Here is a 13,071-nt window from a genome sequence, read left to right as displayed (position 1 = left end):
GAGGCCACACCTGGAGTACTGTGTGCAGTTCTGGTCTCCATACTTGAGGAAGGATATACTGGCTTTGGAGGCAGTGCAGAGGAGGTTCACCAGGTTGATTCCAGGGATGAAGGGGTTAATGTATGAGGAGAGATTGAGTCGCCTGGGACTATACTCTCTGGAGTTCAGAAGAATGAGAGGGGATCTTACAGCAACATACAAAATTTTGGAAGAGATAGATAACATAGAAGTAGAAAATCCAGGATAAATAATGTAACTTACCAGTTACAAATGTTAACAAGGTTTACCCCTTAGTAATAATGATCAGTTAAGCACATAGAGAATCTGTATTTACTAAGTGCCTTTATTGCCTCAGCTAAAAAGCATATGAATTTACATAATCGAATACCTGTGTGCACACCTGCTAAATTTCCCTGCCCTTCCATAAACACTCAAAGAATAGAGAAGGTGATACCTGGGAAAGAAGTCTATGCTGGCCAGGTGTTCCTTGTGGTTCCAATCTAATCTCCAAATGTATGACGTTGAGGTATTCCACATCCGCGATGGTTGGCCTCTGGAGAGTTGTTGCAGCCTGTGCTCTCAGAATATTCCTTTCTTCACCAGTTCAAATGTTGCACTTTAACCTTGTTGTCTCAAGGTCACCCGACCGACCTGTGTCACCTCCTTATTGGCTCTGGTCCAGGACTACAAACAGTATTGTGCAATGGCCAATGCCCTCAGCCTCATGCCTTTTGTTCTTTTCACTATTAACTGGTTCAAACCAGGTGAACTAGACACTGAGCCCATCAAAATTACAGATTACAGCTCAGCAGAAATCTGGATCACCTGAATGCCCAACCTGCTTGGTGGTCACCCATTCACTTTCTACCTACATGCTCGTAAACTGTAGTGTGATTGTCACTTTAACCATGCTCTCATAAAATCTTGAGCCTTGCAGATGCACCATGCATATGACAATAAAGGCAACGTAGCTTAAGATACACTAGTCAAGCCTAAAAATATACTTTTATGAGGGTGGATATTGAATCAATAAAACAAGTAGTCCTGGATGGAGTTGAATTTACTGAGTGCTTCAGAGCTACATTTATCGAAATAGGACATTTAATAATTTTAAGGAAAGAGGGGGGCAGTTTAAAAACATTTTGTGAGGCAAGTTTATTTTAACACAGAAATTGCTAAGAACCTGGAACATGCCACCAGGTTGGTGGTAGAAGCAGATATAATAGATAGGTATGGACAATATGCAAGTATAATAATAGTTTGGTTAAGCATCATGGTTGGCACAGGCATGGTGGGCTGAATGATCTGTTCCTCTCGTGTACCATTGAATGTTCTAAATGGAGAATGTTCCAAGGGAAGATATAGGAGTACTCAGGAATATACAGGAAATAACATAGGAATTTTGAAGAAATTATTCACTTGCCACATAATAGCCTGCTTCTTACTACACTTGTAGCCATAGTATTTATGTAGGTAAGGCTATACTCAGTGGCAACCTGCTAATGTTGATTGTTGGGGTCATGACATTGGCAATACCGGTGAATATCAAGGGCCCTGATTAGACACTTTCCTTTGGAGATGGTCAGTGTTTCATAATATTGTAATGCAAATGAAAGTTGCCATTTATCATCCCGTATATAACTGTGTAACTAAATAGTATAATTCCTTCCAATGTTTTCACATCAATGTCATTTGAGTCCTTCAGGTCAGATAGTAAGTATACCCTCAAGTGAGCACTTCTTACACAGTGCGGGGGGGGGGGGGGGGACTTCAGGCTCTACAGGTCTCCCAGAAGCCAATTTTTTTTTCAAGAAGTGAGTTCAACTGCTCAAATTCATGCTGAGGATTATTGAGGATGTGGCACAGTTGGATTCACTGCAGGAGATAAGGATAGCTGAAATGAACACTTCATCCCAGTGTCAGATAAAGTTTAGAGCTGAAGTGACTGGACACTTGGAAAGGGTCAGGAATACTGGAATCCTCAGAGTACAGTGCTCACACCAAAAGCTAATAAACTGGTTGCAAGTTAATTGTGTAAAATAAAAGGGTGTGATTATTGAGGTTGATTGCAGGTGCACAGAAACAGAAATAAGACAGTATATTGGCAATAAATCAGCACAGGATCTTACTCACTGCAATCGATCCTCTTGATCTTCTGCACTGATCAAAACTAGTCTCAGTTATTTTTCTATTGAGTACATCAGTCTCAGATATTTCAGTTTTCAACAAATAATTATCACTCTCAGCAAAAATTTGCTGAAGGAACTCAACAGATTGAACAGCTTCTGTGGGGTGTGGTAAGAAATTTTCTGATTGAGTACACAAAGTTTTACTTTAGATTTCCAGCAGCTAGTTACATTTCATTGGAAAGTTCATATTATTCTTCACTTGCTCCTCCTCCTGACAGTCCTGTCTTTACATACTTTGCACACCCATCCCTTTTGATATTCCTTCAGACATTTTACCTTCTGTTTTTCAATTCCCTCTTCCTGGGCCTTTTCTGTAGCTAAATCTTGATAGGGTTCCTTAAGAACCATAACTAAAGATCAAATATACTCATTGGACTATATGATTCCAAGATCTCAGATTGCATCACTTCCAGCATTTTGCAGTCGACTGTTGGGAGGCCATCTTCAACTGGATCAGAGATGTCCAACGCTGCTACAGTATTTGTTACTTCCCATTTAATATGGACCGTGGTTCTTCGGTACATCATCAGGATAACATGATCCAAATTTCACAGGATAAACTGCAGGTATTGGACTCTATGAACGTCCACCAATGTGATGAAAGTGTTCTGGGTCCGAAGGTGGGCTTTTTAAACCGAGGATGGGGGGGGGGGGGGTCTCTCCAAATTACCGAGATTTACCGAGCATTTGTGGTGCTTTCCGTCTATATTCCATGTACTGGTGTTTTTAATGAAGAAAATATATTATTAAAGTATAAGGAAAATAATCAAAAATTCTATTTCCGGAAGAATGAATTACGTGGATAAAAGTTGCAATAAACCACAAGTTTTTTTTTGGTACACCTTCCTCATCTCAACGTGCACTGAGAACCACGAAACGTTTGACACAAGGATAACGTGTGCGCACTCACTCATGCCACAGCTCCACGTCTTGAATATTATACATGGTGGGCGGGACCTTGACCGGTTCCCGTCGAATCAAATCAATACTTGCCTGCTCGCCCAATCAGAGCGAACCACGATTGATCCCGAGAAATTTCGCGTCGAAGTTAAGGTTTCGGGGCAGGTTCTCGCTTCACGTTCGGGATCCGCACAGGGGATTGTTATGTCAGGTGGATGTTGAAGCTCTGCTGAACTGCCGGATGCCTTAGGGGGTACGGTGGGCACGAACCTGTGGTGAAACCGCGGGAAGGAAGCTTCAGGACGAGCTGGGAGCCGGATCGGCCGCTGGCGGGTGGAGAACCGAAGCAGGCTCTAGGCCGTCACCTTGTCGGGCAGGATGGTGGCACCGCGAGCGTGCTTGACTAAAGTGTTGTCCTATTTCCCCTTCCTGTTGGTCCTTCTTGATCTCCAGTGCGAAGGTAAAGAGGATGAGGGGATGTCATTTGTGCGGAGGGCGAAGGGTGGGCCTTCACCGAGTTCTCGAGATAATTTGTCTTATTTACCCAAACTTTGTCATTCATTCCGGTTTGCGAATCGTGGTCGGTCCCACACTATTTGCGCTCCAGTTCACCAAGTTTATTCTACTCTTGATCTAAAACTGAACGTGTGTCATGAATGTTGTAGGCCCGACATTACACGAAACCTGGGGGGGGAGGGTCATTTTGCTGAGAAGTATTAACATATTTTCATGCTTTCAAGGAAGTATCTCCTAATATCGGGATTGGGGTAACTGAGTTTTCCATAGAACAATCACAGCACGGAAACAGGCCATCTCGGCCCTGCTAGTACGGGTCGAACTCTTAATCTCACCTAGTCCCACCTACCCGCACTCAGCCCATAACCCTCCACTCCTTTCCTGTCCCTATACCTATCCAATTTTACCTTAAATGACACAACTGAACTGGCCTCTACTACTTCTACAGGAAGCTCATTCCACACAGCTATCACTCTCTGTGTAAAGAAATACCCCCTCGTGTTTCCCTTAAACTTTTGCCCCCTAACTCAAATCATGTCCTCTCGTTTGGAGCACAACATGGGATATAAATTGACCATTTATTGGTCTACTCTTTCAACACGTAACTACAGTCGTTAATTATTTTGATCCTAATATCTAGATACCGCAGCTAAAAACAGACAATTTATTTGTTCTCTTAACTGTTCCTCCTATTCTCGGATAAATGCGTGGAGGGGTTTTTGTACAGCTATGGGTATATTACAGTGAAATGGGATGAATTGGAGAGCTCTATGTTATCACTTGGTAATCACTCTATTGTATATTATTGTTCCCAATTTTGAGGTCTCTGTTAAAAGTGTGAATAGCCATAGAACAATACACCATGACCTTTGGCCCAAGGAGTCCATACTGACCATGTTATGCACCCAGCTAGTCCTAATTTCCCACTTTAAGCCTGTATCCTCAAAGGTCCGCTCTTCTCGCAGTGTAGACTCGATGAGATGAATGGTCTACTTTTGCTCTTGTGTCTTATGACTGTATAACATTAGGATTTGAGAGGGCTTAATGCCATGGAGAATGGGGCTGAGAGGGGTAATAAATCATTCATAATTTATGAATGATTTATTCATTCATAATAGAGCAGACTTGATGGGCTGAATGGTCTAATTCTGCTCCTGTGATCCATGTGCCTATCAAAGTGATCCTTAAATGATATGAGTCGCAACCAGTTCCTCTGGCAGCTCGTTCTATATACTTGCCGCTCTCTGCTTGCCGGGGAAAGTTGTCCAAGTCCCTTTGAAATCTTACCCAAAATCTCTGTGCCTTAGTTTAGGATTCCCCTACCTTAGGGAAAGGACACTCATTATTCACCTTTATGCCCCTCATAATTTTACAAGTTTCTATACGGTCTCCCCTTATTGTATATTCCAAGAATTCAAGATTTAGCCTGGCCAGCTTAGCCCTATAACTTGGGCCCTTTGATCCTGGCAACAGTCTTGTAAATCTCTTTGCCTTGTAAATCTCTTCTGCACTCTTTGCAGTTTAACAGGCTGAGCTTGGTTGTCAGGGGCTATTTGAGATGCAGGCCGACAGGAGCATTTGAAGGGTGGAGGGAGGTTGTCCCCATTCCCCCCCAACCTGGCATCAACCTTAAGGAATTTTAATGGAATCCTAAATGAAGACTAATATGATTGAAATCTGCAGAAATATAATTGTTTTAATGTGAAAATTGAAGCAAGTGACTGCTATCTGTCAATGCACTCTAAAAATGAAGTTTGTGGTGCTGTGAAAGCGTGAAGAATAATTCAAAATAACAAGGTTGAACTACATCATGAAAAATGCTTGCATGTACCTTTTGAAATTAAAATGCATCTGTGGGTTTTTGTGCCTATCATAATGGTTAAAGTGCCAACATACACAATCACTTCATACACTAGAGCTGCAAAATGTAGGTGCAAGTCTGGATGGTGACCTCAGGAGCATTGTTGCTGCTGGAGAAGATTATGGCCAAAATATTGAAAAGAAGCTACAATTGTTCATATATTCAGTTAATGAATTAAATGCAGTGTGATTACTTTGCTTGTTTTTTTTTTAAACACTGACCAGATTATCACCCAATAACTTACTCAGTTTCCCAAATTCTTGATTGAATGTTTATCAGTCTGAAACATTAAATGCTTCTCTCTTCATGATGCTGCCTGATATGATGTTTCTATTACATTCAGTTTGCACCAATTGCATTTTTTTTTGGTTGCCTAGACTTTCTCCCAATCTTGATCACTCCTTAAACAAAATAGTCTTAACCATCTCCGTGGCAGTATATTTTGTTCCAATATTTTAGATTTTTCTCCATTAATGGTGTGTTGAAATAATTTTAAATTAACAGGGAAATCTATGCACAAGCTAGTAGAAAATTAAACAGCTTGGATCATGCCTTTTACATTTGGTCAGGAAATTTAAAAAATTTGTATAAAAAAAGTGGATGTTTATTGCCCTCGAGGAAATGGTCAGCCACTCCTGGTAGTAGATAAGGGTATGAAATGCCACATTATCATCATTATACTTAAAATTTGATCCTTTCTTTTAAAAATAATATGAATTAGAATAATTGGTTTGTCAATATTTGCAGATTTTTCATACAAAATGAATAAATGAAGTGGAAATGAGTGCAGGTCATATGGTCTCTTCAACATGCCATTTAGATCATAATTGATTTTATCCTCAACTACATGTTACTAACCAATCCCAAATCCCTTAATTTCATTGGAATCTAAAAGGCCATTGCCTGGAGATTTGAGTTAAACCCAGCAGCAGGAATCCATAGCAGTCTGCTGTCAAGAATTTCAAAGATTCACAATGCTCTGAGTAAAGGAATTTCTCCATATTTCAGCCCTAAAAAGAACCACCTCATTAAATTAAGATTGTGTCTCCCCTAATTGGGAAAAACTAAAAATGAGCATGAACCATGTTGTGCTTCTTTCCAATATTAAATATTTTATTGAGACAATTGTAGCAGGTTTAAGTGATGAAATATCAGCAACTAAAACCTGGATAAGAATACACAATTTGAGAAAACATCGAAATTTGCAGCAACATGGTTGCTTATTTGTTCTTCTGCTTCAAAAAAATTTCTTAAAACTGAAATAATGCTCCCACATCTGTGTTTGTAAATTTGTTAGAATGTGGATTTAATAATAATGATTAATTATGTTGTTATAGATTTCCCTAGGCAGTAAAATAAAATAAAAAATAAAAGGAAATGAAATGGGCGATGCAGGAACATGCTACACTTAAATTCAAAGTAGATTTATTGTCAAAAATCATGTACGTCACCACGTACAACCCTGAGATTCATTTTCTTGCGAGCATATTCAGTAAGTCCAAGAACCATAATAGAATCAGTGAAAGACTGAACCCAATGGGTTGTTGCAAACAAGCAATGTGCAAAAGACAGTAAGCTGTGCAAATGCAAAAATAAATAATAATAATAAATAAGCAACAAATACCGAGAGCATGTGATGAGTCATAGAAAATGAGTCCATAGGTTGTGGGAACAGTTCGAAAACCCGAGCTGCCTTTTTGTGTATTGACTTATGCGTTCCACGTTGCAATCTCTGGTGAGTGCATTTTCCCCATATTACATATACAGGTTTCCCCCGCTATCTGAAGTTAGAGCGTTCCTATGAAATGGTTCATAAGCTGGAATGTCGTAAAGAAAAGAAGCAATTACCCATTTATTTATATGGGAAAAATTTGTGAGCGTTCGCTGGCCCTGCAGTTGTACAGGGTCCTGGTGAGACCACAGCTGGAGTATTCTGTTTTGGTGTCCAAATTTGAGGAAGGACATTCTTGCTATTGAGGGACCAATCACTTCATACACTAGAGCTGCAAAGTGTAGGCGCAAGTCTGGATAGTGACCTCAGGAGCATTGTTGCTGCTGGAGAAGATTTCATGGCCAAAATATTGAAAAGAAGCTACAATTGTTCATATATTCAGTTAATGAATTAAATGCAGTGTGATTACTTTGCTTGTTTATTTTTTAAACACTGACCAGATTATCACCCAATAATTTACTCAGTTTTCCAAATTCTTGATTGAATGTTTATCAGCCTGAAACATTAAATGCTTCTCTCTTCATGATGCTGCCTGATATGATGTGTAGGTTCACAAGGTTGATTCCTGGGATGGTGGGACTATCATATGTTGAAAGATTCGAGCGACTGGGCTTGTATACACTAGAATTTGGAAGGATTAGAGGGGATCTGATTGAAACATATAAGATTATTAAGGGATTGGACATGCTAGAGGCAGGAAACATGTTCCTGATGTTGGGGGAGTCCAGAACCAGAGGCCACAGTTTAAGAATAAGGGGTAGGCCATTTAGAACAGAGTTCAGGAAAAACTTTTTCACCCAGAGAGTTGTGGATCTATGGAATGCTCTGCCTCAGAAGGCAGTGGAGGCCAATTCTTTAGATGCTTTCAAGAAAGAGTTAGATAGAGCTCTTAAAGATAGCGGTGTCAAGGGATATGGGGAGAAGGCAGGAACGGGGTACTGATTGTGGATGATCAGCCATGATCACATTGAATGGTAGTGCTGGCTCGAAGGGCTGAATGGCCTACTCCTGCACCTATGGTCTATGACCCAAAAAATAACCTACCAAATCATGCCAAATAACACACAAAACCTAAAATAACAGTAACATATAGTAAAAGCTGGAATGATCTGATAAATACAGTCTATATAATGTAGGAATACTTTTCTGCAATTATTGCAGTACTATCCACCGCAGTGAAAATCTCACGCAAGCGTTCCCGGCAGAATCACTCTTTCCAGTAACCTTTAAGCTACGAAGCTACCAAGTAACACATAAAAATACACAGCCTACATAAAGTAGAAATAATGTATGTACAGTGTAGTTTCACTTACTGGAATCGGGAAGGCAGTGAGCACACTGATGATGGTGCGTTAAGCTGAGTCGTCAGAGGTTGGGGTGGTGGGAGACTCGGGTGTCATCCAATTGTCATCTGTTTCCATCAGGGCAGGCAGGTCACCACCTTCTATGTCTGCCTGCCTCGATGTCGAAGGTTGAGTTTCGTCATCTGATGTGGAAGGCTTGAAAAACGACAGTATGCTTGACTGCTTAGCCTCGCGCATTTTTCTATCATATAGTTCTTTGTAAGCACTCAAACCATCCTGCAAATATGCCCTAAACCTACGTACCCTTTCAAAATTAAAGTCATACTTTCCTGCAACCATTGCAGAGTTGTTAATCGCAGCGAAAATCTCACGCAATTGCTTCCCATTAGTTCCTGGATGAGTTCACTTTCGGGCCGTTTGCTACTGATTTCGGCTTCAATTGTTATCTTTTCCACTTCAGCATCATTTTCGTCAACTTCCACAAACCCTTAGCCAAACTCACTGTATCCTTACTTTGTTCACCACGATTGAAATGCTTAATTATGTTTAGTTTTACGCTAAGTGTAACACCCTTACGCACTCTTTTAGGCTTTTCTGATACCTTAGAACTCATCTTGCTAACAGATGCACAAAATAAATCAACATAAAGCACAGATGCTCACAGGCACGTGTTTAAGCAATGCCGGCTAGAATGCAGTTCCGGGGGAGGAGCCTGGCTGCTCAGCGCGCACCAGCTTTTTTCGTAACAGTGAAAACACCTTCTGTTAGCTAAAACAGGTAACTAATGTAGGTCTTTCGTAATAGCGAGGTGACGTAGAGTGAATATTTGAAAAACGGGGGGGGGGGGGGAAACACATGTAATTGCATTCTATTTTCAACTGATGTTTGTTTAAACCTGTACCCTTTAACAATTGACTTCATTGCTGAGGGAAATGTTGATCTTAAATTGCTTAATTTTGGACACCTACAGTGCTATTTTCTTTGTTACAAGGAAAGCAACATCAGATATTAGGCAGTGTCTCAAGTTCTGCTTGGTGTAATTTCACATTTTCTGCAGTGTGGGGATAGATCATGTTTAACATAACATACAATTTGATATGACCACCCTGGCTTTGTGTATTGCATCCTGCCCATTAATAGGAAGCATTCTGTATGTTAACCTTTTATGTTACATTTAATATCCTATGTTCCTTCTTGCTCTTATGAATTCAGACTTGTCCAAGTGCTCATTAATATTTTACTTGATCAGCATTTCTAAACCTTTCTGGGATACCTTACATGAACGGCCCTCTTCAGGTCGTGCCACAGCATCTCAATTGTGTTAAGATCTGGACTCTGACCTGGCCATTCCAAAACACATTTTCTTTTTTTTAAAACATTCTGTTGTTGACTTACTCTTATGTTTAGGATTATTATCTTGTTGAATCATCCAACTTTTATTAAGCTTCAGGTGATGGATTGCTAACCCAGCATTCTCCTGGAAAATATCTTGACACGATTTTGAATTAATTGTTCCTTCAACGGTTGCAAGCTCTCTAGGTACTGAGGCAGCAAGTCAGCCCTAAACTACAATGTTCCTTCCACCATTTTTCAGATTTGGTTGAGGTTTTGGTGCTGGTATGCAGTGCCCCTTATCCTCCAAACATTGCTGTGTGTATTTCTGCCAAAAATTTCAGCTTTTGTCTTCATCTGTCCACAGAACATTGTCATGGAAGCATTGTGTGACAGCCAGGTGACCTTTTGAAATGTGCATCAATTTTTTTGCAAAGCAGTGGATTTCCTCTGTGATGTCCTTCCATGAACACCATTCTCGTTCAGTGTTTTTCTTATAGCGAATACGTGAACAGAGACCGTAGCAAATTTTTAGAGATTTCCGCAGGTCTTTGGCTGTTATCCTTTGATTCTTTCCTCGCCTCCTTCAGCATTGCATGTTGTGCTTTTGGTGTGATATTTGCAGGACGCCTGCTCCTAGGGAGAGTAGCAACGGTACTGAATTTCTTTCATTTGTAGACAATTTCTCTTTCTGTGGACTGATAAACACTCAAGTTTTCAGAAATACTTTCACAGCCTTTTCCAGTTCCATTCATCTGCAGTACTTCTTCTCTAGTCCTCTGAAAGCTGTTTTGATCGAGGCATGGTGCACATGAACAGCTCTTTCTTGAGAAGAACAGGTTCTGTTTGTAACCTGACTTGATGAGTCTTTTTTTTATATAGGGCAGGGCACCTCCACAAACTACACCTAAAATCTCATCTCATCTCATTGATTGTAACACCCAACTCCAAATAGCTTTTGCAGTAGGCAATACCCCAGAGGCTTACATATTTTTTTGAACCTAGACTGTGATTGTTTAAATGGTTACTCAGTATAGACAAGAAGTACAATTGTTTGTGTTATTAGTTTAGGCAGATAGTGTTTGTTTATTGTTGTGACTCAGATGAAAGTCAGATCACATTTTATGAGTAATCAGTGCAGAACACTGGGTATTTGTGAAAGGTTCACAAACTTATTTTCTTGCAACTCTACCTTCTAAATCAGGGAGCATCCTGGTAAACCTCTTCTGCACCCTTTTCACAGGTTCCACGTCCTCCTCCGATAATGGGGCAACCAGAAATTTCCATAATACTCTTGGTCAGACTGAAGTTTTGTATGCATCTGCAGCGTGATTTCCTTATCAATATATTCAACATACCTACCAATGACAATGAACATGCCAGAAGACACCTTTATCATCTTATCAACTTGCGTGGCCACATTCAGCGAACTGTGGATTTGGACCCCAAGATTCCTCTGCAATTAAGGGGTTTATCATTAACTACATCCTTTCTCCTTTCATTTGTACTCCCAAAGAGCAACATCTGACAGTTGCCTGGATTAAACTCCATCTGCCTCTTCTCTGCCCATAGCTACACTCAGTGATCACTTTATTAGATACAGGAGCAGAACCTGTGTGGTCTTCTGTTACTATAGCCCATCTACTTCACGATTCAACTTTGGCATACAGAGGTTCTCTTCTGTACACCATTGTTGTAATGCGCGGTTATTTGAGTTACTGTCTCCTTCCTGTCAGCTTGAACTAGTTTTGCCATATATAGGGTATGCAAAATCGAGGGCTATAGACATCAAATGAAGCAGGCTTTTTCCCCACTAAGGGTGGGTGAGACTAGAACTAGAGGTCAAAAATTGAGTGTGTTATGTGGACTATTTCAGTGGAGCCTGAGGGAAAAACCCCTTCACTCAGAAAGTGGTAAGATTGTGGAACAAGTTGCCACTGGAATGATGGATGCAGATTCAATTTAAACATTAAATAGAAGTTTTGGGTAGTCATGGATGGCAGGTCTGGAGGGTTGTGATCCAGGTGTGAGTTGAGACAGAACAATAGTTTGGCATGGATTAGAAGAGTGGTTTCTGTGCTGTAGTACTCTATTCTCTATTCTCCTTTGTCATTAGTACAACCCCTTCCCTCTTTTACTCCCGTCTCTTTCATGTTAACCCAGGAACATTGAGCTGCCAGTCCTATCACATATATAATCAGGTCTCTGTAATGGCAACAACATTGTAATTCCATGTACAGTTCCAGGCTCCAAATTGAGCATCCTTACCCAAGATAACTTAAACATGAAATAAATACATTTTTGGTCATCAGATCCACCATGTTTATTAGCCTATCTCTTGCTATCCTTTCAGTTTTATTTATCATACCATTTTTCTTGCCCTCAACTTTACTACCACTTTTTCTTCCTTGGTTAGTGTTGGCATCCTCTTACCCCTCTAGTCAAAATGTCCTGAGGACAGAATTCCTGGACACGACCAGGAATGAGTGCAAGGCTATTTGACAATGTCCACGTGGCAAATTACCCTTACAAAAAAAAACTGAAATCCTTGTGATCTTATGGAGTGTAGGAAATAGACCAAAAGTAATAGAAAAGATTCAACAATATTGCAAATTTTCCACAATTCTATAACTGCTCTCTCAAGTTCAACAGCAGGCCATAGACTGTTATATGGAGGAAGGAACCAACTAAATTGAACTAGGAGCATCTTCACTATTAACAAACCAGAGACCAGGATTGATTAAGGAAGCAGATCTGAAATGTTGACCTCTATAGATGTTGCTCAACTTGCTGGGTTCTTCCAGAACTTTTTACTAGATTCCAGCTACTGCAGTTGCTTGTGTCTTATACCTAAGAATGAAACCCCATCTGCAGGCCTGCTATCATGTAACCCAGGCTATGATGGGTTACTTTCTTGAAGGGCATTAGTCAGCCATGAAAATCTGATTCGGAAGTCAGAAGTTGTCTATTCTGACCCAATTGAGCAGCTCTAATACACAGACATTGAACATACCAAGAAACACCAGGTAATTTAAATTAAATCTGACATTTCTAAAATTACAGATTGTACATTGCTTCAGATATCTCCAAATTTTAAGGTAGTTCTTTTACTGCTTTATAATTGTCTGCATTTTTAAAATTGGATGCGAAGTGTGGTACTGTACACCAGTAGTCCAGATGAGAAATCATCGTTCCTCTTGTACACTACAGTCCTAAACTGGAGCAGGGCTAATTTTG

General features: G+C 40.2%; 1 protein-coding gene across 1 annotated transcript in view; it reads left to right on the top strand.

Annotated features, from left to right (window-relative positions):
- Positions 1 to 3,199: 3,199 nt before the first annotated feature.
- The window catches only part of dnajc3a (DnaJ (Hsp40) homolog, subfamily C, member 3a), a 70,123-nt gene continuing 60,251 nt past the window's right edge, over positions 3,200 to 13,071 (top strand). Inside the window, exon 1 of the mRNA XM_059970338.1 lies at positions 3,200 to 3,549. Within this exon, the coding sequence (XP_059826321.1) occupies positions 3,468 to 3,549 (82 nt within the window). The 5' untranslated portion in view covers positions 3,200 to 3,467. The remainder of the gene's footprint in view (positions 3,550 to 13,071) is intronic.

This window comes from Hypanus sabinus, chromosome 5 (assembly GCF_030144855.1).
Source record: "Hypanus sabinus isolate sHypSab1 chromosome 5, sHypSab1.hap1, whole genome shotgun sequence".
NCBI classification, from domain to species: domain Eukaryota; kingdom Metazoa; phylum Chordata; class Chondrichthyes; order Myliobatiformes; family Dasyatidae; genus Hypanus; species Hypanus sabinus.
The sequence above is the reverse complement of the archived record's forward strand: the minus strand, read 5'-3'. Positions and strand labels throughout refer to the sequence as shown.